Genomic DNA, 27277 nt, shown 5'->3' with positions numbered 1-27277 from the left:
CCGATAGACCCGTCTATAAATGTCAGTTAACAAATACGTAAAATCCGTCGCACGCGTACTTTTCGTTAACCCGCTCACCCGCTCCGTACAGTCGCCATCAGATATATCGGAGCGGCCGGGGTGCTCAAAAATATCTGAACACGCACTCTAGCGCCTCGACAATAGAGGCGTGTTCAGATATTTGTGAGCACCTTGGCCGGTCCGATATATCTGATGGCGACTGTACAACCCCGCCAGTTACCGGACGCCCTTACTTCGATACATTGTTATAAGTATTTACAGCATGTTTTCTGTTAGGAACTTCTCTAAAGCATGGTAGAGGTGGGGCCGGACACCGACTAGTCCATGATCTTCGTCAGTATAACTCTGTAAAAAAAAATGGTTGTCTGTAAAGTCGGTTTACGGGCGATAATTTTGCGTGATACCGTCATAAGAAAACATTACCATTTCCAAAAAGAATAGATAGTATAGAGGGGTCCTGTCATTGTAAATTTTGTAGTCACTGTAAATTTACTGCCATCTATCGACACACGACTAAAACTCAAAATGAAAACGTATAAAGTTATCAAAAAATGTATATATATATGGATAAATGATTTTATTATTTTTATATCATTTTGATCGATGTTCATTCACTGTTAAAATTGTTAAATATGAAACGGTGTCGTCACGCCATCTAGCCGAGGATAGGCTAAAGGTGTGTGCGCCATCTATTCGAGAATGACTTTTACTTGAATTCCGAGGCACGTTTTGTCCTTAGACTTTATTCGTCTTATACGAAGTTACATATGTCTTTGCCATTACGTAACGTTACCGTGGATATCTGTCCACAGCGTTACCATGGAGATCCGTCCACAACGTGACATTTTTTCGTGCATGATACCGGTGTTCATCGATTTATAAGACGTTATCACGTCAAAAACATATATTTTACAATAATAAAAAATAAATACTCTTACAAGTAAATAGAGAAAATAGAGTGCACGTTTGAATTGGCCTGATGGCATTGACGTAAGTATATCTCAGAACTGGCCTTACGGGCTATAAGAATGGTGCATGAATGGGGCCGGTACAGCGGTGTGACACCGCTACAACGCGATTGGTTGATGAGTTCGCATCACGCGCGCGATTGGTCGCAACTAGTTGCGTTAGATTGCACGATTGACTCGAATTCGTGAGTGACACCGCTGATCTAGTACCATTTTTACTGCCCGTAAGGCCCGTCCTAAGATATACGTCAATGCCTGATGGTGTTTTTCTTAATCAGAAGTTGGTAGGTTGGTTGGTTGCTTGGTGGGTTGGGTTGGTTGGTGGTTGGTTGGTTGGGTGGTTGGTGGTTGGTTGGTTGGGTTGGTTACGTACCATTTGCGTGAAGGAAACATCTTCCCGCTGTAGCAACCGTGAGATCAGCATAGCGTGCTGGTAATGTACGTTATCGTCTGCTGTCCCGTGGATCAGGAAGTAGCGTTTGTTTCTGTACGCTTCCACCTGGAAAATTCAAGTTTGAATTAAGTTCTTCCTTTCTTCTTCTTTCTATTTAAGAGCTGGGCTCTTGTCGGTGCAGCGCGATGAAGTTGTCTCCATTTTGGTCGGTCCAAAGCCAGCCCTTTAGTGTCCTGATACGACACGGCCCCTACATGCTCCTTTACTTGGCTCATATAACTTTTCGTTGGTCTTCCCCTCCCTCTCCTTCCATTTATTTTCCCTTCTATGATGTTTCTGATGAAGTGGTCGTGTCGTAGGAGGTGGCCTATCATTCTTCCTCTTCTATTTTTAATAATACTCTTTAAACTTCAAGAATTAAGTTCAGGAATTAAGTTCTAATAGGTAAGAAAAGTAAATTTTGAAATTGAAATCTATGGCGTTGTTCATAAGCGTCAATGAGATCTAACAAGGCGTTGAAAGTAGTTTTATTAATATCCGGCATTTTGCTGTTTGTTAGAAAAGGATAAAATTTAACAGAGGTTTGCTACAGTTTTAACTCCCACCATATATTCTGCTTCAATGGCGGTGAAGAGTCAACATAGGTACTTTATGAAACTTCATTCTAATTTGCAGGATACTGATTGGTATATTTTCAAACATGGTATTCCAGAAAGATATAAGTCTTTTTGTAACATATCACAAATAGTATCTGGTAGTTTTGGACTTGTATGTGATAATTTTCAAACCAACTCACCACTTCATCTGTCAAAAGCGAAGATGCAGTGTACGCGGCTGGATTCTGCTGCGGAGTGTCCATATATCGCTCTGTGTATATTGTGTCTGTAATCAATTAAAGTACATCAATGATCAGTCGCGTGCACAGAGATTTGGGACTGGGTAGGCAAAATTATATCAGAAAACCGGGCAAGTGCGAGTCGGACTCGCGCACGAAGGGTTCCGTACCATAATGCAAAAAAAGGCAAAAAAAAAACGGTCACCCATCCAAGTACTGACCCCGCCCTACGTTGCTTAACTTCGGTCAAAAATCACGTTTGTTGTATGGGAGCCCCACTTAAATCTTTATTTTATTCTGTTTTTAGTGTTTGTTGTTATAGCGGCAACAGAAATACATCTGTGAAAATTTCAACTGTCTAGCTATCACGGTTCGTGAGATACAGCCTGATGACAGACGGACGGACGGAAGGACAGCAGAGTCTTAGTAATAGAGTCCCGTTTACCCTTTGGATACGGATCCTTAAAAAAATGAGAGCTACTATAGTGTAAACAACGTTATTTACGGTATTTGACGTCTGTCACTCACTACAGCAACACTACGTAAAATGTTTTGCACATCGAAATCACAAAGGAAAACAACTGCACTGCGAACGTTTACGTTCTACGTCTTTTTTTTTTAATTTTAGGGTTGGCCGAACACCATCGTTATGAATCGGTAGTCGTCTAAGTAAATCGATATGAATTTTTCATTTTTCTTTTAATAAAAATAAGGAAAAGGTGGATAATTAACTGTAAATATGGATATATTTATCGTCACTTAACAGACAACAAATTTGACACAGAAATAACATAAATAAACTTTAAAATAGATCCCCAGTTAGTTTCAATTTTGACAATGGGTGCGACCTACTCGGTCGGTGTATTAAATACACCGACCGACCGGTAGCTTGCGGGAAAACCATATAATTCTAGCTTTATTTAAATCTCAAATAAAAATTCATTATACGTCACAATTCGATACCTCAGTCTACGTGCCATCCAATCGTAATCGCTTGCTGTGACAATCGATTTGCGTTAGTTACATCTCTATATACGTCAGTCATAATGTGTCAAATACCGTAAATAAAGTTGTTTACACTATAACTCACCAAAAAAATTGCGTGATGGTTTTCATTTTGTTGTCAAGTCTTTTCAATTACTTCTTTTTTTGGCTAAACGAAAGCTTCAAAAACGCATCATTTTTAATAGTTTGCACACACACACACCCACCACAACTTTCACAGTTAAATTATCCATTTTTTCACTAATCGCACTTTATAATTTCCGGCAACTGTTAACTGTTATCTCATAAACTCACCAAAACAAACAAACAATGGCGACCGAATAAAAAATGAAAATAAACTTAACCAAATACTGTAAACGAATAAAAAAATAGTCTCGTATTTGCACTAAATTACCATAGCAAATGCTACTTTTTAAAATAGTCACATAAACATCGGAACTATTCGGAAACTTTCGGGCGTCATTCGTTTAGGCTTGGTACGAAAGACACTGCCTATTGCGTCTAAATGTGTGCGTTACTTGTATAATTGTGTGCTCGTACTTATAGGAAGGCCCACTACACTGTAACCGCGTAACGACGAAGGCACACATAGAAAGATTTAGACGGAAATGTTTTCTGTCTTTGCCGTGCAAGGCACGTAGCGGCGCTAGTGCCGCGTGGTGTAAACTTCGTCGCGTAGAATTATTATAGATGATGACTTGATGACAAAGCTTAACCGGTAGATGGAGCGCTTATTAATTTTTAGAATGTTTTAAGTTATATCGATTACTGATAGTACGATCAAGTATAAATTAAATTAAGTAGTTTAAGAGGATAGACATCGGAATTATAGTAGGGTAGGCAGTGCCTTTTTGCCTTTATGAAGTGCACGCCACTGTCAATGATATAATATTATTGTACAACATTAGATACATAATTAACAAATATTATGGAGCTAGTAGTGACGAGCGCGCTCAACTTTTTTGGGCTAGTTATGTATTGTAAATAATGTTCTGAAGAACCCAAGGAAAATCCGGAAAATATTCATGAGAGATCAAATCAGATTACACTGTCTATATGTAGTTCGGTACGAAGTGGAGTTTTGTCATTATGTTGGTAGACTGGTCAAGCAGGTGAGCCAACTAGACTTTTGAGGCGGGAGCAGTGGGCTCCGCCGATGGGGTTCTTGATCGGAACGCGCTAGGGATCGGACGTTCGCCAACCTCGTTATAGTACAACCACCAAAATATCTTCAGATTGCATATTGAGGGTAGTGTAACCGCGTCATGTGAAAACTATTTATACCTTAATAATTCAGCCTATATATGTCCCACTGCTGGGCACAGGCCTCCTCTCACGCGCGAGAGGGCTCGGGCTATAGTCCCCACGCTAGCCCAATGCGGATTGGGGACTTCACATACACCTTTGAATTTCTTCGCAGATGTATGCAGGTTTCCTCACGATGTTTTCCTTCACCGAAAAGCTAGCGGTAAATATCAAATTATATTTCGTACATAAGTTCCGAAAAACTCATTGGTACGAGCCAGGATTTGAACCCGCGACCTCCGGATTGAAAGTCGGGCGTCATATCCACTCGGCCACCACCGCTTCTTTATACCTTAATGAGGGATACAAATTATCCAACTATTGGAAATAGCAACTTTTACGGAAAGTAAAAGATATATTCTGCACCCAACCTAAAGATGTCAATCATTTCCTAAGCGCTATGTTAGCTACACACATACCTACCGCTAATCAATAACAGGGATAATAGTAGCATAACATCGAAAGACTAATAATTCTTCTTCAGCTACAAAATTATCTTATGCCATTTTACCATCTGATGCCAAGTCTAACTGTGTGTCTTAGTGACAGTCATAGAACCGCCAGTCTACGACGGGGCGCCAGCTACACAATTATTGCTCTTTTAGCCTATAACGTCCACTCATTAAGATAGATAATAACATAGACCTGTACTGGTGCGAAATGGGCGTAACGGTCACAAAATCGATGCTTTTCTAGTCTTTAATGCAAAGTCACTAAGTGTAAGGCCTGAGTGGGCGTTCGACTTGGGCTTGCAGCGGGGCGGGGCGTGCGGCGTGCACGCAAACGTATACGAGCAACCTTCATGCACGTTGCTCAAATCACTTGTGGGCCCGACGCCACGTTGCACGCCCCGCCGAATAGGTACTCCGCTTCGAGCGTCCACTCAGATCTTACACTAAGACATACCATAGAATCTCCAGTCAACGACAGGAGCGACAGCCGCTGCACATCTGAAGACATCTCCTCCGCGAGCCAAGGCCAGGGAAGCAGCGTAACCGCCGTAAGACCAACCCCAGATGCAGGTGCGGTTCGAGTCCAGGAACGAGAGGTTTTCGTGGAGGTATCTGAAATGAGAAAGAACCAATTAGAGTCTGTGCGGAAAGAGAAGAGTCGTGGAATGTATTGGCCCCCATACATTCCACAACTCTTCTCTTTCCGCACAGACTCTACCTAGAAATATTAGGAATGGTAATCGTTATTAAGTTATACGGGTTATATTTTTGCTGTTATATAGGTTTTCTCAAAAAGGGAACGATTCAGAAAGGCTTCAAAATTATACGCACGCATAGTCTTTTGTGTTGTTTTGTGCCTATTGCTCTGAACTCTGAGCTGTGTGCATGAGGGCGACGGCGATATTCCATCTGCAGCGACTCACTAGGTACACGTACGTTACCGGTACGTTCCCCGGTTGAAGAACCTTGCCTATTGCTTTTATGTTCACGTTCTACCAATCTACAGAAAACCACTGATAAAGTTCTTTTAAGCCTGCAGCGCTATGGCAACTCTAGAATGCATTTCGAATTTGGACGATTGTTATGAGGTTGCCACATTAATATAATATATTATAGTTCTGTTAGAATTCAGCTAGCCTAAAAATTTGCTTGGCGGCCAGGCTCAAACAACTCAACGTTGTTTAATCTTTAAAGTGTTCTATGTGTAAAAGCCCCTAATTACCTGGTAACAGAGATCTGGTCCTCAATCTCCACTGTTCCCAGCGCCCGGTTGACCGCGAACATGTTTGCGACGCCTCTCAGCCCTGAGCCTCGACCATCGATGTGAGCGACGGCGATATTCCAACGACTGACCAAAGAGGTTCCCCAGTCGATGCTCCACTGTTTCGTGACGAGGGCTGTGTCTGGACCGCCGTAGCTGGAATCAGAAGTTACATAGTTGTAGATAATATTCAGTCTGTTCATAGTGCGGCTAGAAACCACAATGACTAGTGACATCTACGACAAAAATAGACGCCCTCACGGTTGCCGGCTAAAGACTAAAGGTACCTACCTAAAATTATCGTGGTAAACTCGCGCCGTATTACGGCACACAAACCCCCACTTGCCGCGTCCCTCATATTCTAAAATATGTACTGAAAGTCTGAAATTATTTACTGACGGTTCCAAGAGAAGATATATCTACTGTAAAGATGACATTCCCATAGAGATTGCAGTACAGCGTTGCTGGTGTAGCATCAAAGCAGACGGAAATGGGCGATATCACAGTCAATCTCCCTATAAATTCAGATAACTTCAGTAACGGATTGAATGTTCTAATCATTTTGCGACCGCGATTCTCAAGTTACCGAAAAAAACTGTCAGTGACGTCACGCTGTTACAATAGCGTTACAGCCGTAACTTCAAAATGCTAAGCTATAAAAGGACTGATCTAAAATTGGTGTCGTCAAATCACAGCGCCTAGCGACATCTGTCATAAGAGAACTAGGCTATAATGGCACTAACACAAATCGTATTAGGTCTAGCACTTTCACGGTTGATGTGATGATGTCACTAGGCGTCTCATTGAGGTGAGCATAGTACGAAGTATACTTACACATATACAAGCATAGGCACGTTAGTCCTTAGCTCATAGTCATGCGGTAGCAACAGCTGGACGTCAGCGTCAGGCAAGCCGGTGGCAATAGGCACGGAAAGCCGCAGGGTCACGGGCAGTATGCGGTTGGAGACCACGGCACTTGTTGCGTTGTTGTCGTCCCATTCCAGCTCGAGCGTGCCGTTCTGGAAGACAGGTTAGATTTTTAAAGGCCCCTGTACACAATGGGCCAGCGTGGGCCAGTCTGGGGGACGCATTTATGCGTTAGAGGGAGCAAGTGATATTACTATCTCATTCTACCGCATGGCTGCGTCCCTTGGACTGGCCGGCGCTGGCCCATTGTGTACTGGGGCCTTAAGAAACAGGAAAAAAGAGAATCAGTTACTCGCCGGAATATTGATTTTAAGAAACGGTTTAATTTTCTAGTTGGTCCCATTGTTTTTAAGGCTGATGGTATTTTATTTTCTGGACGGAAAAAGTAGTTAATGAGGAGGTCTTCAATAGAGGTCTAAAAAATCACCATCGAAAACAGAAGAGGAAACATGGGAATTTGGAACACCTGTTTCGACACAATGAATTCATCAAGATCGTCATAGAAGGGAAAGTCGAAGAAAACAGGAAGAGCTGGATGCCAAAAAGGGCATACATCAATCAAGTGAAAGAGAAAGTGAAAAGGCTATGGAAAGAAATACATAGAAATAGCTTCACTGACAAGAGCGCAGTTCTTAAATTTATGCGACAAGCATTCAGGTGCATTCCTCAGTCGAAAAACATCGGTATTGATATCATGTGGCAATTCGTTTCCTCGAGCTAAAAATAATACTTAATAAGCATTCGGGCCCTTTGAAGACTTAGGTTACCAAAAATGATTTATTTGTTTACATTAATCAGTAGAAACACAATAAACAATAAAAACTCGCTATTTGATAGCTCGCGCCGACGATTAAAATTAAAGAGTAGATACATAATAGTTTATTTAGGCAGTTCGTTCGCTTAGATATTTTTGACATTGAGAGTGTATTGTATTACAACACGTACTTTCTTATACTTAATTGTTATTAGGTTGTTCAACTGACCTGAAAAACAATATCAATACTGCTGATACTTCAAGGCCAGGCGATAGTGTGTAAAGATAAGATAAACGTAATTGTTATTGTATTTATCAAGCAATATGTTATCGCTTCTGTATGTATTTAGGGCAAACCTTGTAAACCAGTCGATGATACCTACTTATGTGCTCGGCACTATATAGAATGTTTTAAATTCATCAGGATCTTTATTTTCTATGCAAAAAATAAATGATTTCCCGTTGCCAGGGAGGTTTTGGGATTATACTGAGCAACTTTTACTATGGGACCAACCCCGAAATCTCGAAAAAAAAATATAAAGGGTAAATTTTTATTCGCGATTTCGTGGTTGATCCCATAGTAAAAGTTGTTCATTATACCCAAAACCTCCCTGGCAACGGGAATGCACTTATTTTTTGGCCACCGTGTATAATTTGTATGCTCCCTGATTTCTTAAATACGGTTAAACCGATTTGTAAAACGAATTATTTTTTATTTGAAAGGGTATATTTCACAGAAACAGTACTTACAGAGTTATAGATGAAGACCTGCGGCAGATCAGGTCCAGCGCAGTTCACAGTAATTCTGTTCCCATCTTCACTAACAATGCCATCATTGTACAAACATTGGCCGCCATCTTCCCTGGCTATATCGCAGGTGAAGCAGTCGACGGAGCCTTCGGAGTTGATGGAGTAGATATGCTGCTCGGCGGAGTCATTCACGCTTGTGGCCTTGTACCAGCTGGAATTTGTGAATGTGAGATTAGTTAGAATTTGGGGAATTATCGGCCATTGGTCTATACAGGCCCAACTTTCCATCCCAGGTCGAAGATCTAGGGCCAGACCCAGAACAAGATGGAAGGATGTAGTGCTAAAGGACATGTCATATGAGTGAGTGCAAGTTATCCAAGGACGATGTCGTGGACAGGGCGAAGTGGAGAAGGTTAAGCAGGAAAGCTGACCCCGCCACCATGTGGGATAGATAGCTAGGAAGAGAGAGAGAGATCGGCCATTGGGCTATGCAGTCATCGCAGTCTATGTAGGCTGTAGACTACCTCCTCAAAATATCTCTTTAGTTGCTGTAACTATCATCTCCAAAGACGCTGTGCCCAATGGTAATGATGATGGGGAATTGGTCGTCACTGTCACTTCTATACAAGGTGTCACCGATGATTTTCAACGAAACCATTCGCTGAACTTACTTAGCTCTTAAGGTGCCATACGGACTCAAACTACACTAGCGTTACTGCTGCAGAATTGCGGTGTGATATTTAAAATGTAATGTTGAATGCTGAGTCCGAATGACACCTTTAAGAACCTCTGTCATTGGCCTTCCTTTCAACGCGACAACCTGTATAAAGAATTCAAATTCCTTTAACACGTCCTGACATTAGATATAAACGGAGGGCTTACATAATATCATTCTCAGTCCACTTCAAAATCTCAGCGACAGTATGGGCAGTGTTGACGCGGTTCTGCAGAGTCCAGTCATTGCCGGTAGCCGGGGCCGAGATTTGGACAATTTGCTTGTAAAGGGTACCGTCGACGGCCTGGAATTTTAAAATTGTAGTTGAGTGGAGTGGCTAAGAGCGTTTCTCCCTTGTTCATAAAAGTTTACGGACCTGATTTAGTTAAATTGTGTTTTATCCCTTTCTTACAAATACATAAGTCAACATGACAGATAAAGACAAACGATTATTAGCTAATTGAGGTTTGTGGCGCGTTTATGAATAAGGGGGTTTGACTTCATGCCATTTAGGGAAGCATGGATCACCTTTCTCCTAAATGGAGCGTATAAGCCTACTTGAGATCACCACACATTGGCGCTCCCGTACTAATTAAGCTGCACTCACGAGAATGCAATTAAGTAGGTAGTTATTTTAGTGATTATGACTATAAAATTCAGATTTTTTTGAGAACAAATCAATAATTTTTCACTTTTTAAAATAAAATTACAGAAATATCTATATTCATTAGATTCTAATTTAGATAATACTTCATAGAGTTGCACTCATAACAGAAAAAAGTAAGGGCAAATCGCCTAGCGTGGTACGGGCATGTGATGCGGAGGGATGAAAGTCATGTGACGAGAAAGGTATTACGAATGAATGTGGAGGGAAGTACGAGGAAAGGAAAACCGAGGAAAAGGTGGATGGACTGTGTGAGAGATGATATGATACGAACGCAAGTGAATGATGAAATGACGGGCGACAGAGAGGTGTGGCAACAGAGAAGAGAAGAGAAAGACATGCTGTGCCGACCCAAGTGAATGGGACAAGGGCAAGAGAATGATGACTTACTTGAGGCAGGATGGTGATGAAAGCGGTTCCTTGCGCGTTGAAGATGAGAGGAATGTTGTCGATCCAGCCATTGGTCTCAGTGTATGTGTAAATCTGAAACGTTTTACACAATTTGTTACACAACGTGTTCGTTCTTAAATTATTATTTTTGTTATAGTAAAAAATATGTTTCAATAGTAACTGATCCACAGCATCTTGGGCTCTTCGATCAATGTATGTATACTCTATGGAAATAGCACAATAAGTAATTAAAATTGAGTACGCAAATAAAAAATCTTTATATTATGATGGTGTCACTATACGAACTTCACGGCTTCAGGATTGATACCTGAGTGCAAGTGGCTGTGCCAAGAGTGCAAGTGAGCACCCTCATGGTGGTCTGGACACGGTTGGTCCACATCAGACCGATGGTGTTACTAGTGACAAACTTCACGGCTTTCAGGATTGATACAAGAGGAAGCCTACCTGGGTGCAAGCGGCCGTTCCAAGGGTGCAAGTGAGCACCCGCATGGTGGTCTGGACGCGGTTGGTCCACATTAGCGCGATGGTGTCACTAGTGACGAACTTCACGCCTTCAGGATTGATACAAGAGGAAGCCTACCTGGGTGCAAGCGGCCGTTCCAAGGGTGCAAGTGAGCACCCGCATGGTGGTCTGGACGCGGTTGGTCCACATTAGCGCGATGGTGTCACTAGTGACGAACTTCACGGCTTTCAGGATTGGCCTGAAATTTTAAATGGTTCGCTTAAAAAAGGTCTGAAGTCGATGAAAAATAAATGTTAGCAAAAATAAATACCCCAAATAAATATGCCAGGCAGGCTAAAATGACTTTCGTCATCGTTAGGTTGCTGGTGTCAGGTAATAAGTGTAATGACCGTTGTCACCGCTGGGATGGTCGTACCAGGCTGAAACTACCATCTCATTGTTACACACATTCAATACTTACTCATTCAAGTCAGCAGGCGCGGAGTAGACCGTATTAGCGCCGGATTCCAGGTTTCGGAGTGTGACTGTCACCGTCGGATTGGTAGTGCCAGGCTGAAATCAACATTTATTTCATTTTAATATTATAGACAGATCCTTTCAAATCTAGACTGAAATCATTTGAAGAGCATAAGGTACAAAAGTTCTGACTAATATCAAAAAGCATATAGCTATTTCGTGGGCAAAAAATTGCTAGTACTAGTGATAACTTGATAAGTAAATAAAATATTGACTCAAGTGTTAACGATTGCAAGCAATTTCTTAATTAGAATAAATAAGGGACTGATCATTTAAGTAAACAATATTCCTTATGAGTACCCGTTCCTTTAATTTTCAGACCTTTTTGATTTATTCATACCTATTGCAACTATGTATTTAAATAGTTGATATCTGACATTGATTCTAGTCATTCTGACAATATTTAAAATTACATGGAAAATATTTCAATTTGCTTCATTGTAAAAACGAATAGAGTCTGTGCGGAAAGAGAAGAGTCGTGGAATGTATGGAGCACAATACAATCCACGACTCTTCTCTTTCCTATCAGACCATGGTATAATAATATACTCCGCCTGGTACTCTCTTCCGACCACGTGACTGACACAAGGCCTACGTCATCATGCGACAGCGCTATATAATAGTATGCAATAGCGCTATACAAAGTGGCAATGTTATTGTGACGTAGGCTTGTGTCACTCTGGGAAGAGAAGACCATGTTTTATTAGACTATGGATCAGACTCCATAATACCAAATACCTAATACTTATTTACATAGTTACATAAATGTGTCTTACGTCATCATTTTAACGATATCGACTTATAGTAAATTTCATTTGTCCTAGCATTTTTTAATATAAAAGTCAATAAGGCCTGGTTTGCCTCTGATATGACGCAGATCATTATTAGCATTATTATCAATCAACCTTACCAGTGACGTCAAAAACAATTGCCGGCGCAGAGACCGTGACATAATTGCATAAGTTACAAGACAATAACGAGACTTGGAGGCATATTTTTTTTTATACCACATCGGTGGCAAACAAGCATACCAGCATACATTCCTATAGGTAGCATACATTCCTGTTATTCTGACTATAATAACAGGAATGTATAGTTTGTATGTCATGTCTGTATGTATGTATGTATGTCACTTTATTGCACATAAACAGGTTTACATAGAACGGACAAAAACAAAACAAAAACAAAAATGTTATGCACAAAGGCGAACTTATCCCTAAAAGGGATCTCTTCCAGCTAACCTAATGTGTGTGGAATGTATGTATATTCATATTTGCCAGTGTGTTCTTACATGTCCATTTTTTTTGCATATTTATAATTTTATAAGTGTGTATGGCAATATAATATACCTACGTATAATATATGTACTTATTCTTATCATCACGATCAAATTATCCGTTGGATTCTGGTCAGAAATTAATTCCGTATACGGGAACGGTGCCAAACCCGTTTGCAGAGTACTTTCACTTGCAGTTAGCGCCGTGCTCGAATTACAGACTAGTTAATAATATACATAGTTAATTCCCATTAAAATAATCACTCCCACCTCATAGCTTAATAGGTAAACTATCGCAGTTGATATAGTATTTTTATCGAACATCCAGAAAATTAAAGTAATTTTGGTCCGAAATAAATCTTTGTATACATTTTGGGCAGGTGTATATTTGTTATTGTGTGCATTGTTAAAATATTTGTAATGTAAGATGCATTTGGCTAACTTGGAAAGCTGAGTGGGTAGTTTTAAAAATCGTTAATTCATATCCAAACCAGAAGCTCTTCATACTTTGGTAACACTTAAAATACTACAGCAACGCTTACTACGGCAGCTTGCTTGACTGATACCAGAGGGGCCTACCGAAAACATCGAAAAACGTTATATGCCTCTTTGGCGCTCGAATATGCAAGAGCGATAGAGATGCAGAACGATTTCCGATTTTATTGACTTTGGCGGTAGGCGCTCAGAGTAAAAAGTGATTCTAGTTAAGTCTATTTTCAAAATTATCCCCCATCAAAGTTACCCTAATGCTCTTACAAGATCTAGCTAATGTCGCAATGTCTAAAGATAAAATTTCTTTGCAAAACTAGCAGCAGTCTTAACTATTTTCTTGTCTCTGGCTCGAATTAAGGTGAACGTTACCATAACGAAACTATGTCAATGGACCCTGGTTCATCTCGGGCCATTTATTTTATCTTTTTATGCAATAGGTAGTGTTGTTATTGTTCAAATTGAATAACACTGCAGTGCGCAACATTAATGCGACCTTTATCTCGATTTAATGTTAAAATGTTTACACTAGTTTGTGTACCCCTAGTGTACATTTCATTCGATGGCGTGACGTGACGTACGCTTTTGCGTTTTGTCTATTTTTGTATGGTATTTAGAACGCACCAAGCGTAACGTTTTGGAAACTCAAAATCCCATACAAAATGACACTTAACGCAAACGCTTAACAAATCGGAAATTTAACTCTAGTGATGCTGCCCGCGATTCCGTCTGCTTAAAATTTAAAAAAACTATTGTATAGTTCGTCAAAGGACTGTCTCATTTCAATCATAGACAGAAAGAATCATACTATCTTTGTCTTACACTAGTACTAGCCTAGCACCCAAAAGAAAAGGATGAGTATAGTTTTCCTGGTTCTTACTGACTGAAAAATTAGTTTGACCAACTATATGTACTTTCCCGGGACTCAAATTATATCCATAGTCCAAACCAAATTTTATCTGAACCGGTTTAGCGGTATAAGCGCGAAGACAAAATAGGATAAGACAACTACAAATTAGTCTAATGCCTACCTGATGAGACGTTGCGAAAATTACATTCGGAATAATTTCGGAAAATTGACATATTTGAATTTGAATTTCCAAAATGAAGGTTTCCTTTAAATTTTCGTGAAATTTCCGAGAACTTTTCGGAAAATTTAAGCACAGTCTATTATTTGTTAAGAGTTAATTTTTGATTTTAAACCCTTTTCTTGGCAAATTTAAGCAAAGATTCAAAAAAATTGTGTAAATACAAAAAGATGGTGTAAAATGATATTCTTATCTTGCAAAATACACTGTCAAGGAAAGGGTTAACATTAAAAAACTTCTCCTTAAACACCGTGAATGGCTGACGCAATTTTATCACGGAGTTTACTGGGTCGTGACTGGACGACATAATCCACATACCTTACATTCTACGGCTGCGGCTAGTGTGAACGGAACTTTTTGTGGACAGGTATGTCAGGTATATATGTACACGTATACCTGTTTTTATACCACGTCGGTGGCTGGTGTATAGTTGGTCAAACCAAATTTATCAGTAAATAAGAACAAAAAAACTATAAGTACTCCTCTTTTTCTTTTGGGTGCTAGTACTAGGTAGTGTAAGACAAAAGATAGTATGATTCTCTCTGTCTATGTTTCAAATGAGACAGTCCTTTGAAAAACTATATTTATAAATGTCGCTATGTATTTTTCACTTCTCATGCTCAAAAAGTGCACCTTTATGTCGTGCGTAGACGACATAAAATCGCATTTTATGCTCTAGAGCATAAAGTAAAATCATCTATTACGACCCTTATTGACTTAGCAATAAAGTCCAAATTCTGCCATACAAACTGCCAGCCCTGCCGGCGCGCCCCCGACCGGCGCTCTCCCGATCGGCGTGCCCCGCGCCTCCGACCGGCCCAAGAACAATTTTCTTTAGTCTTGAATAAATACGTTAAAATAACCTAAAATATTTGATTTTTTGTATATTTTCCTCGCAATCGAAGTGAAAAGCAGAGTGTACAACAAGGGCATAAATGTCCATTTTTACCCTCGTCTACTATTTTAAATTTTAAAACATTGCCTCGGGTAAAAATGGGTCATTTTATGCTCTTGTTGTACAATCTACTATTTTATGTCACTACATGTCACGGTAAATGTTGTATTGACTTGTGATATAACTCTCGAAGCCTACTTGCGGAAAACGTTTATCACGTAATAGCACTTTAGACTTCAATCAATCAATATTGAGATATACGAGCAGGTACAGGTGAGGAAAAACCACATTTTGCGGAATAAATTATGAATTCTGATTTTTGAATGAGTGGGGTACACCGTAGTGGGGTACCCGCATTTCTGCACTGATACCGTCAAACGTAAAAGCAGCTTACCTTAGGGTAACGGATTTCATGGTACTGGTACTGGTACTGGTAGTCGTAAGGTACACGCATGATGCTCACATTAACATTTTAGCTAATTTATTTTTATTTTTTATTTTACCGTAGGGTATCGGATCTCATGGTATGGTGCGTATACTGATAGTCGACAGAGCCGGGTACACCGTAGTGGGGTACATCATACATACTTATTTTTAGTTTGTATACCTTAGGGTATCGGATTTCATGGTGCTGCGTATACTGGTAGTCGGCAGAGCCGGGTACATTGTAGTGGGGTACATGCATGATGCTCACAATACACATTAGGTAACATTTTAGTTAGGTAACTTATTTTTAGTTTGTATCTTACCTTAGGGTACAGGATCTCAAGGTGCTGCGTGTACTGGTAGTCGACAGAGCCGGGTACACCGTAGTGGGGTACACGCATGATGCGAAAATTCGTGTCGAACAGCTTACCTTAGGGTACCGGATTTCATGGTGCTGCGTGTACTGGTAGTCGACAGAGCCGGGTACACCGTAGTGGGGTACACGCATGATGCGAACATTCGTGTCGTCGAACGTGACGTACGCTAAGTGCTCGCCGTCAGCTGAGAACCACATGGCGTTGTTGGAGCCGAATACTTCCTCTGAAAATTAAAGGAGTAGGTATAGTTATACCAAGAAAATTCTGCAGCGATTTTGATAGCCCCCGCAGTGCAAGTGTTATTTATACGTCATAATTTCATAGAAGTTTGACGTTTAAAATAACACGCACTGAGTGGGCTATCAAAATCGATGCAGACTTTTCTTGGTCTAACTCTATATCAAGTCAAATTAAATATATTTCAGAACACAAAGGCCAATAAATACTTTACAGATTATTAAACGTACAAAAATTATAATATGTTAAAAGATTATTTTGTAAGGTCCATCCAGAATTCCAGATGTAAAGTAAGAACGCTAAGAACGAAGAGTTCCGTACATTGACCCTCCTGTTCCTATCTCTACAGCGGTCAATGCTACTGTGCGAGCGGTACAGCCATATAATTATGCGCGTAGGACAGAGATAGGAAATGACAGATAGAGATGACAGAAATGGTATCATGCGTCACTTATCAGAACGTGACGGCGACGATCGCAGGCCAGGAGCCACGCTGAGAGACGATACAAGCGCGAGTACGTTAAAAATAATTACCTTCATACACCCAATCAGGAATGCCATTATAAATGACATACAACTGCCCGCTCGTCGTGATCTGCACAGGCTCCTCAGTCAAATTAGCCTGATAGTATATGTTATTCGTATAAACAAAGGCCAGGGAGGTCCCAGAGGGGCCCCAGACGAAGTTCTGGAGGAACCCTTCGGTGCTGCTGGCCACGGTGGGGGGGAGGATGTCGGTTGTTTCCCCTGTGGTGATGTCGAAAGCGGTGTAGCGGGCCAGATAGCCCAAGTAGCACAGATTAGCTGTATAGCAGCCGCATAATGAAGTACGAATACGCTTGAAGCTGGAATATAAAAGCTGCATAAGAGCTGTATAAGCGTCTTTTCAGCTTTTATAACTCTTAAATGGGCACAAATTAAGCAGCCTTAAGTTCACATAGCTACTTAAGAGCGTTGTAGCGGCAATTTAACGGAATTATAAGGGGTAACAGGAGTTATAAGAGGTGTATATTGACTGGGTAAGAGATCACCAGTTACCCTTTATTCAGCTAATATGTCACATGTGCGCCCTAATACCGGGAAAGATTGACGTTGGGCTGAATAAAAGATAATTAATAACATACTTTTACACCTCTGCCTTAAAAATCAGCTATTATATTTCGTATAGTGACGACGAACGCAGAGGTGAACATATTTATATTGAAGCAAAAACGTTAAGCGCAACGACACCATAAGTCATTTTGTTAAAGTGTTTAGTTAAATGTTTGTACATGATCTTTTATATATTAATGCGAGAAAGATGTTTGGGAATGCAAGTTTATTGACATTATATATATACATTATCTAAGAAAATTTCAGTGCGCCACGAAAATAATCAGTATTTATTTAAATTAGTGATATAAATAAGCTATGTGTAAAAACTATTCCAGTGGTTTGGACAGAATTATGAGATAAAAAGTTAATAATACGTTATAGGAAGTACTAAACTAATGATTTAGGTTAAGAACTCAGGCACAAAACCTTATTGTTACCCTTAAAAGTTGGAAATACAATTTCAATTTTGTAGGTATATATACAATAAAATGGCGGTCAATGTTAAAAAGCAACGTGAACCGTTAAAATTCTTATATTCAGCATACGACTGTTATATATCTGATAAAGATACTTAAGTGAACCACTATAAAGTCCAAGTCGTTATTTCGATACACTAGTGAACCTCTAAACAGTTATAAGGCATCTTGTGAACGTTTAAACAGCCGCTATGCAGACAGTCCCAATGGTAGTATAGGCTGCTTAGCGATAAACATGTTCAGCGCTAAGCCGTATTATGCGCCACATGTGTTCGATTATACATCTATTGGTTTCATAATAGTTCACTCGTTCTCCCTTATAATAAGTCAGCGAAATAAAAGCTGCTTAGCGGTAAACATGTTCAGCTATAAGCTGTATTATGCGCCCCATGTGTTCCATTTATACGTCTATTGGCTTCATATTAGTTCACTCGTGCTCCCTTAAAAGTCCGCGTAATAAAAGCTGCTTAGCGGTAAACATGTTCAGCGATACGCTGTATTATACGCCACATGTGTTCCATTATACGTCTATTGGCTTCATATTAGTTCACTCGTGCTCCCTTAAAAGTCAGTGTAATAAAAGCTGCTTAACGGTAAACATGTTAAGCGACAAGCTGTATTATGTGCCACATGTGTTCCATTATACGTCTATTAGCTTCATAATAGTTCACTTGTGCTCCCTTAATAAGTCAACGTAATAAAAGTCCACAATTACCTCCTTATACAGCACATGGCGTAATTTTATCCACTAGACAGACCTTATAACGGTTAAAGCATTTGATAACCCTTAAAGCTGTATAGGGTCGTAGCAAATATACCTTTATATCACTCTTTGCGTATTAATGGTAGTTTTCAGAGCCGTAATGCAGCTTTTAATCAGCCCTAAGCTATATAAATATCACTGAGATCTATTTTACAGCTGTAGGACCACGAGTGTGCTCTTATAAGTATCTTAATACGCACAGAGCGTTAGATAGAACTAAAAGTGAGTAGTTATAGAGCTATCTGTGCTACTTGGGAGCTGTATCTGTATACCTGGAATTTGGAAATAGATTTTTTTTTTACTTTATTGCACGATAATAAAATGTACAAATGCCGGACTTGACGCCTTAAGGCATTCTCTACCAGTCAACCATAAGGTCATTTGGGTCAAACAGAAAACTTGTACCGTAAAACGGGGTGAGTAGGTTTCGCGGGGAGAGTTGGGTTATGAATGGGGAGAGAAGGTTTGAGAGGGGGGTGAGAAGGGATTTTAAGGCTACTACTACAAAAATAATGTATTCCAATTTAAAATGGGGCTATAGTAATACGCATAATAATAAAAAATCGATCCAACAATCAACCAAAATCACCTTTGTATGAAAAACCCTCTCACCCCAAATACGAGACACTACGGGGTGAGGTGGGTTTTCCTCTTTATCGTCGAAGTTATGAAATGGAACTACCCAAAATAAAATACAAACTAAAATACAAACGTCCGAACCACTTATTATATACACCATTCAGTTTTCACATGTAAAAATAAAATTTTATCGAGGTTTGAAAGTCAAATTTCACTCAACTCACCCCATTTTACGGTACTTAGTGCAGGATTGAAAAAAAAAAGTGACGAGAAGAAATATGAAACTTTAATAAATGGAAGAAATATGAAGATTTTCAGTTAACTTAGAAACTCCAGTATTATATAAACTAGAATCACAGAATAAATAATTTATTTATTTATTTTACATTTTAAATCAAGCAACAAGGCCCATATTACAAATACCTTACAGACTAACATATATACGCAAATACATAAATAATATAATGTAATACCGTACAGAAAGGAAACTTTCTACAAAACCGAAGTTTGACAGCGATTCGTGGCCAAATCATGTTGTCCCTTTCTAATGTATGGAACTATCCCTTTCGGCTATTTAGGATTGTCAAAATTCATTTAATTAACTTATCTGTGGATATGCACGCAAAGAAACGTCGAGTTGTACGTAGATATAAGTCAACTATTTAATAAATATCTACAGGTTTTTTTTTACACCCAATATGGAGCCTCGAGTTTCACTTGAATAAACACCCACCGTGTACACAATACGAACATTGTACTGATACAAATTAGCTCAATCTTGACAAAGACTAGTTATTAACTACAGACAGGATAATGTTACGTTCCGAATTGTCATGTATAATTGTTACCAACGAAGTCAATACTAATTATATTTGAAGTGGTAGGAATTGAACCTTATATTCAGTGGAAAAGTGAGTATTGCGATCGACGTAGCAAAAATACAAACGTTCGTGGGATAAAACTTTTGAACTGTCATAATATAGGTTGTCACGTAAATATTCCTTGCCCGGCTGTGGGCTTTCCCTGAGGAAACTCACGGACAATTAAAGTTACTAAATTAAATAAAAACTAAATCTTACCAAAAGCTCAAGCAGGTGCTAAACCTATTTCCATCAACTATTCAGGGCAATAAAGGACATGAATGAAAGTTAGTTTTTGTGACACATCATTTATTACTAATTCGAACACGGGCAGTTACTCTACATGTAAATCATTAAGCTAGCATAAGCACCTTATTTTAATAATGTCAGACGACAGAGCTGGGTCGTGCCAGAAATGGTTCTAAAATGATTTACAAGCAGACCTATCTAAATTTGTTAGTCCCTAAATTATCATTTGCCATCACATATGATTCTACTAAATTCTTTAACTTTAAATTTGGAAATGCTTCTAGGACGGAAGGAAAGCGTACACCAACCTCATAACAATGTTCCACCAGTTCAAGCCCGACGTGTGATCCTCCGCTGTGCCGGAGCTGATTTGCTGCAGCGGGAATCTGACCCGACACCGCAGAGCAACACCAAAGGACTAAGGTCTCAGTTTGAAGGTGACGTCACCTCCATCCAGCAGAAGAGCGAAATTCTTATGGCGAACTGCTCACCAGACACAGTTGAAGTTTTAGGAATATGGACAGACTTCCATACTCTGATATGCGAAACGATTTCACATACGTAGTAACATAAAAACGAAAAACCCCAGTCAGCTGAAAGAAACAATTCAAGATTAATAACTAGTAGCATGTGCTCTGCTAACCTAAGAGACATTATATGATCTAAGTTTCTCACCAGCTGGAAATTCCTAGAGTGGACTCATCTCACAGCTGTGATACTCCCTCCCACCACATTGTTTTACCAGCAGACTGGAAACAAAGCGAAATGGTCAAACAAAGATTCAACAAGGAGTTGCACCTGAGGACATCCATATATTATCATATTCTACTTACTGTTTGTGGCAAAATAACAACAGCATGAGCTCCCTAGCTCATGGATGCAGCGGCTACTGCATAACCAAGCCTCTGATCGATGCTACCAGAGCATGATGTACTTCGCTTCACTGTTTTATGTATAAAAGATGCCCATCCAGGGCGAAACCCAGCCAGGAAATGATCTCAAACCATTCTGTCCCTGGGATGACACAATCAAAATAACAGTAACTAATGAAATTCATGGAATAATTTTTATATGCAAGTATAACCCAAAGAAATAAATCATATTCAATTATTTGAATATATTTCAACCTATTTTGTATTTATAAATTAAGTTTTTGATTTAAATATTTATTAATATTATTCCATAAATTTAGGATATAATTTGAAGTAGCAACACCATCAGCTTCAATTTGTTTCCTATTGGCAGAGTGCCTGTCATGTATATTGTTGCTACATCAAAGACTTCCTTGCCATAGAACAAAACTACACTATATTCGAGACAATCCTAAAAACGTTAAACTGAACTAACCATACAAAGTGCCGTGTCACAATACCCCTCTCCCCGCTGTTGCGTTTTACCAAGGGTAAAACGCTCGCTGTCCTCAGCGACTATCTAAATCTAAATCATGTGTCACAAGAAACGAAAAAAAAAACAAACAGAACAACCTCCACCATACTTAGTATGGGAGAACCCAAAACAAAACCACCACCGAAGTGATTGCCGCAGGATCGAGATTGCTATCCAACAGAAAAGCCAAAGTAAACCACACAACTCCACATACCAAAACCAATAAACCAATAAATTTTGAATTTTTTTTTTATCTCGAACCCACACAACCTAAATACAAAAAAAAATGTGGTATCCGCACAGCCGGAAAAATCCACATCGCAATATCCAACTATCCAGTAAACCATCCCTTGGTTCTACCAGCACAACTTTACCCAGTTGCGCTGGCAAAACCAAACCAACTGCCAGGACCGATGTTCAGCATACTCAAAATATTTCTCCGCTAGACCGGGCAAAATTAAAATCAAACAATTCCTACTACTAAGTTTACTAATATAAACTAGAGTAGCTAAATAACGAAATTTGCATTCCAAACTAAATTCAAAATATCCAAAATTACTAACCGCTAGTTAGCTAAATTATAATTATGTGTTATGTGCCTGAGAACGTGTGCTGAGAGAAAAAAATAAACGGACTACATAACCAAACCGAAAAACAACGTCCGCGGTATGCAGTGCGCGCCCTGCGATACCTCACAAAATAAAGCCTCTCCTTCTCACACCAAAAAAAACAACGCCAATCCACACATGCACGGAATCCGCCACGTATTGGCTAAAACCATCAGCACCATAACACCCAAATTTCTGCGTGACCTCGCACGACAGCAAAAAATAATCCCACATTAAAGACAACGCTCTTGACGTTAATTGAGCTATGGTTGCGCCGCTCCATACATTCATCGCTTTCAGTTCGTAGCATCCTTCCACGTTCATACTGTGTGGTGAAACAGTTATACCTGTTCGCCACGTCTCTGACAATTGGTGATTAAATATGACTTTGCAATATTTAACACTGTTGCTAAACTACAACCATAAAAACCTGTATGAGCTCTATTGTTCAGTCAACGGTGGCGGCGCGGCGAGCAGTACCCTGTACGCGGGCCGCACGTCCACCGTTCACCCTGTTCAGTCAACGATGGTGGCGCGGCGAGCAGTACCCTGTACGCGAGCCGCACGTCCACCGTTCACCAAACCAGAAGCTGCTACCTTCCCTTTCAGGTCTTTAATGTGCCATGATCCTATACAGTGACCATCTTCCGTCTCTAACTCGTAGACTAAAGGCGACAACACTGCCTTTACTCTACACTTAACATATTTCGGGGCGAGTTTCGCCATCCTGAAATTTTGTGCGTCACTCTGCACATAATTACGTTTCCATACTAAATCGCCTACTGCAAATTGTTCTGGACGTCTTCTCAAATTATAATTCCTAGCATTTGTTTCGTGTGCTCTCAATAAACGTAACCTAACCTGATGAAAAATATCCTTTAAAATCCCGAAATTACCCGCATATTCCTCCCTAGGTACACCTGGCTCGTAGTCCCTATCTGTGTCCTTATAAAACGACCCATTGATAACTGGCTCTCTAGCATGAACTAAAAAGAAAGGAGACTCACTTGTGGTTTCATTCACTGCACTGTTTATTGCAAACTGAATTTGGTGCAATTTTTCGTCCCAAGTCCTATGGTTCTCCTTTACGTACGAAGCTACAGCTGTCATGACCGTTTTATTGTATCGCTCAACCAGGTTTACCTGTGGAGTATATCGAGGTCCGTAAAAAACTTTAGGTACGTTATAACGCTTCATCAACTGTCTAAATTCCGATCCCGTAAACTGAACTCCGTTATCAGTAATTACGGTTTCGGGTACACCGTGCTTCAAAATGACATGGTGCTCAAAAGTCTTCGCCACCAACGCGCTGGTTGCGCGGCGAAGCGGAAAAAGAAGCGTATACTTTGAAAAGCAACACGTAACCACAAACAAAAACGTAAATCCTGCACGAGAGCGCGGAAGGGGACCTACCAAATCAATACTTAACGCTAACATCGGTCGATCACATACTTTTGGCTGTCCCATTAGACCTGGAGTCGCTTTCTGTGAATGCTTATAGGCTGCACAGGTATCGCAAGCCTTCACGAAATCGACAACGTCCTTATACATCCCTGGCCAATAGTATGTCAACGACAACCGCCTATGAGTTTTAAATACTCCAAAATGTGCCGCGGTTGGTTCGCAATGATTCGCGTGTAAAACAGCGTTCCTATCACCCTTGCGCACTACCTCTTTCCAGTCAAACTCTCGCAAAAGATTATACTTGTTTTTACTCAACCGGTACAATTTCCCTCCCCTAATACTATAGTTTGGGAAATTGGCCGGCAAAGTTTCACAACCTTTAAACGTCCTGTCATACCATTCGTCAGTCACGTCGTTAGGATTCACTTGGTCCACGGCGTCAACCTTCATGAGCCTGGACAGCGCATCAGGTACGACATTGTCGGAGCCCTTCCTGTGCTCAATATCAAAATCAAATTGAGACAGTCTGCAACCCCAACGTGCCAACCTGCCCGATGGATTTTCCAGGTTCATGAACCACTTTAGTGACGCGTGATCCGTAATCACCTTAAACCGACGCGAGCCTAAATATGCTTGGAACTTCTCAACCGAAAACAAAACCGCAAGAGCCTCTCTTTCCGTCGCGCTGTAATTCCGTTCACACTTGTTCAGAGAACGACTAACGTACGCAATAGGATGCTCCTGGCCATCAATAGTCTGTGAGAGCATGCCACCTACGCCATATGAAGATGCATCAGCGTGTACCGAGAACACTTTGCTAAAGTCTGGAACCGCCAGAATCGGAGCTGTCACTAATGCATTCTTCAAGGTGTTGAAAGCGTTATCGGCCTCAACAGACCATTGAAAAGCCGGGGCGTTCTTCCCCTTTGAAGTTAATTTATTTAAAGGCGCTGCTATACTTGCGAAGTTCCTTATAAACCGACGGTGCCAAGAGCACATGCCCAAAAACGTCTTTACTTCACGAGAAGTCGTGGGTATGGGAAAGTTCAAAACGGCTGAAACCTTCTCTGGGTCAGTTCTTAAACCTAATTCATCAACGACATGACCCAAGTACTTAATGGACTGTCTAAAGAACTTTGACTTGCCGAAATTTATCGTTAAATTAGCCATTTTCAACTTTTCCAACACACGGTTCAAAAGAAGCAGATGTGTCTGAAAATCTGACGAACATATGACAATATCGTCCACGTAACAGAACACCATACCATTCTCTATGTCACTGGTTATGTTGTGGTCAATGAGTTTATCCATGAGCCGTTGTTGTCGCGCACTCGCGCCACACAACCCAAAAGGCATGACTTTAAATTTAAATAACCCACGACCAGGGACACAGAAACTAGTTTTCTCCTGCGAACTTTCATTTAGCGGTATTTGCCAAAACGACGAGCTCAAATCAATGGTCGACAGGTACCGTGCTTCCTTTAAGCTATCTAAAATTTGCGGAATGTATGGCATGGAATACGAGTCGCCCTTTGATACTGCATTTAGTTTCCTACAGTCTAAGCAAAACCGCCAGTCCCCATTTGGCTTCTTCACTAAAAGTGCCGGGTTGTTCCAGGGACTTTCGCACGGAGTAACAACATCTAACTTCAACATCCGGTCTAATTCGGAACTTAAAGCTGCACGCTTCTCAGGAGAGAGCGGATACTGTCGCGTTCTAATAGGCTGGGCATCGCCAGTGTCAATTACGTGTTCGACTAACGACGTCCTACCTAATCCTTTTTCCTCGAACGAGATATCCTTGAACTTCCCTACCACTGAGTCGGCTAGTTCTTGTTGTGCTGAAGTTAAATTGTCGTATGCCTGAATGGTATTCACCGGATTTACTGAAATACTGGACAAACTTAAATAATTGTTTGGTCTTTCTATGTAGTCGATGCTGTCAAATAATTCTGGCGCTAAATTAAATGCGCGCCAGAAATCCACGCCTAAAATAACGTCCGAGACAATACTGGGCACAACATAAAACTGAATAACCTTTGTAACATTTTTGAATGTTACCGGAACAAAAATGTACCCCAGTGACTGGACTACGACGCCATTTGCAACGCTACATGTATTAGACTCCATTCGTTGGAGCTCAAATCCAAACTTAATAAAATCTTTATAAGACTGCCGTCCTAAAATTGAAACGGCGGCTCCTGAGTCCGCCAAACCGTAAATGTCAAAATTACACACCTTAAGTTTCAAATATGGCCGAATGTCACCTTCCCTAGGTGCGAAGAGAATCGTAGCAATCGAATTATAACTTAAGAATTTTTTCATTGAAGCACTCAATTTATCCGGAAAAATATTGCTACAATTCGGCCCTATTCGTTTTTTGTCTGTGAAACGGAACGTATTTCCGCGCTTTGACTTTGACGTTTACGATCTGTCTGTGTTGTCTGTGACAGCCGGTTCGGACAATTCCTCGCTATATGTGACGTTCCACGGGAAAAGGTACCTTATGAGGGTTTCTAGTTTCGGAGATATTAAATGTTTTGTAAAGAGGTGAAAAAATGCTCAATTTTTTTTTATTGTGTGATCTGAAACCTTAATGCGTAACGTTTGTTTACCTGTTTTTATTTTTGTTATAAGTTAGTTATAAGCCTAGTAATGTCGTCTCAGAGTTTAGTAGAAAAGGTACCTTATGGAAAAAAGATTGAAAATTCCCAAAAAAACTAGCCAATACGGGAAAAGAAGTTTGGTAGAGAACTGTATTAGCATTCTGCAAAACTAATTTGATAATTTCAGTTCTGGTTGGGGCGCCTCGCAAATATTATAACCGTACATAGACCGACATCACAAATCCAAGTAGACTGCTATTATACCAAAGTTACTCTCGTGAAGTCTTTCTTAACTAGAATAATCTTCATTTGGTTTGGTCGCATGCAGTAAATCAGCCATTGGTTTGCTGAAAAATGCCAATACCCGACACATTACCTTATGGAATATCTGAGGTCATTGAACCTCAATGCCGCTTATCTTCAATAGCAACCGAAATATATTATTGATAAGAAATAGACGATTTATACCATCTTAACCTCAAAATATTATTAGTTTATCCTAACTGTTCCATCATCATCATGCCTCATCATGTAACTTGACCACAAGGTACCTTTTCATTACATACAAATTATTGGTCTTTTTTAAGATTATTATGACGAAGAACTAATTAAATTGGGGGCAGTTTAATGTAAATTAATATTTTCTATTCATAAAAGATAAACTGTAATATGATTGATATTTTGTAGTGATGTATTATTAGATTTATTTCCATAAGGTACCTTTTCGTAAATGTATGGAGCAAATACTGTTATTGTTATGTAAGTTTAAAGTGGCATAAGGGGTTAAATATAGTATTTAGTTGGGGTTTTAGGATTTATTTCATTTGAATGACAGAATTTCTTTCATATGTGCTCAGAAAAATTGATTGTGTGTCACATTAAAAGTAAAAATATTCAATTTTGTGATTTTATATGAAAAAGTCAGAAAATACATTTTTACCTCTAAATCGGTATTGTTTATTGCTTAAACTGTCTGTCAGTGTCGTTTTCTAATAGATAAAATTTAAATCTTGAGAGCTCAT

At 39.9% G+C, this 27277-nt stretch overlaps 1 protein-coding gene across 1 annotated transcript in view; it reads right to left on the bottom strand.

The window, feature by feature from the left end:
* Positions 1–230: 230 nt before the first annotated feature.
* Positions 231–27277, bottom strand: part of LOC134806451 (venom dipeptidyl peptidase 4-like) — a 94421-nt gene continuing 67374 nt past the window's right edge. Inside the window, exons 7-20 of the mRNA XM_063779732.1 lie at positions 24857–24869; positions 16764–17015; positions 16046–16215; positions 11386–11477; positions 11043–11163; positions 10442–10534; positions 9555–9691; positions 8673–8883; positions 7076–7260; positions 6203–6397; positions 5435–5592; positions 2180–2265; positions 1363–1488; positions 231–366 (exon numbers count right to left, since the gene is read on the bottom strand). Of these exons, the coding sequence (XP_063635802.1) occupies positions 277–366; positions 1363–1488; positions 2180–2265; positions 5435–5592; positions 6203–6397; positions 7076–7260; positions 8673–8883; positions 9555–9691; positions 10442–10534; positions 11043–11163; positions 11386–11477; positions 16046–16215; positions 16764–17015; positions 24857–24869 (1929 nt within the window). The 3' untranslated portion in view covers positions 231–276. The remainder of the gene's footprint in view (positions 367–1362; positions 1489–2179; positions 2266–5434; positions 5593–6202; positions 6398–7075; positions 7261–8672; positions 8884–9554; positions 9692–10441; positions 10535–11042; positions 11164–11385; positions 11478–16045; positions 16216–16763; positions 17016–24856; positions 24870–27277) is intronic.

The sequence above is a fragment of the Cydia splendana genome, chromosome 3 (genome assembly GCF_910591565.1).
Source record: "Cydia splendana chromosome 3, ilCydSple1.2, whole genome shotgun sequence".
Taxonomy (NCBI): Eukaryota; Metazoa; Arthropoda; class Insecta; order Lepidoptera; family Tortricidae; genus Cydia; species Cydia splendana.
The sequence above is the reverse complement of the archived record's forward strand: the minus strand, read 5'-3'. Positions and strand labels throughout refer to the sequence as shown.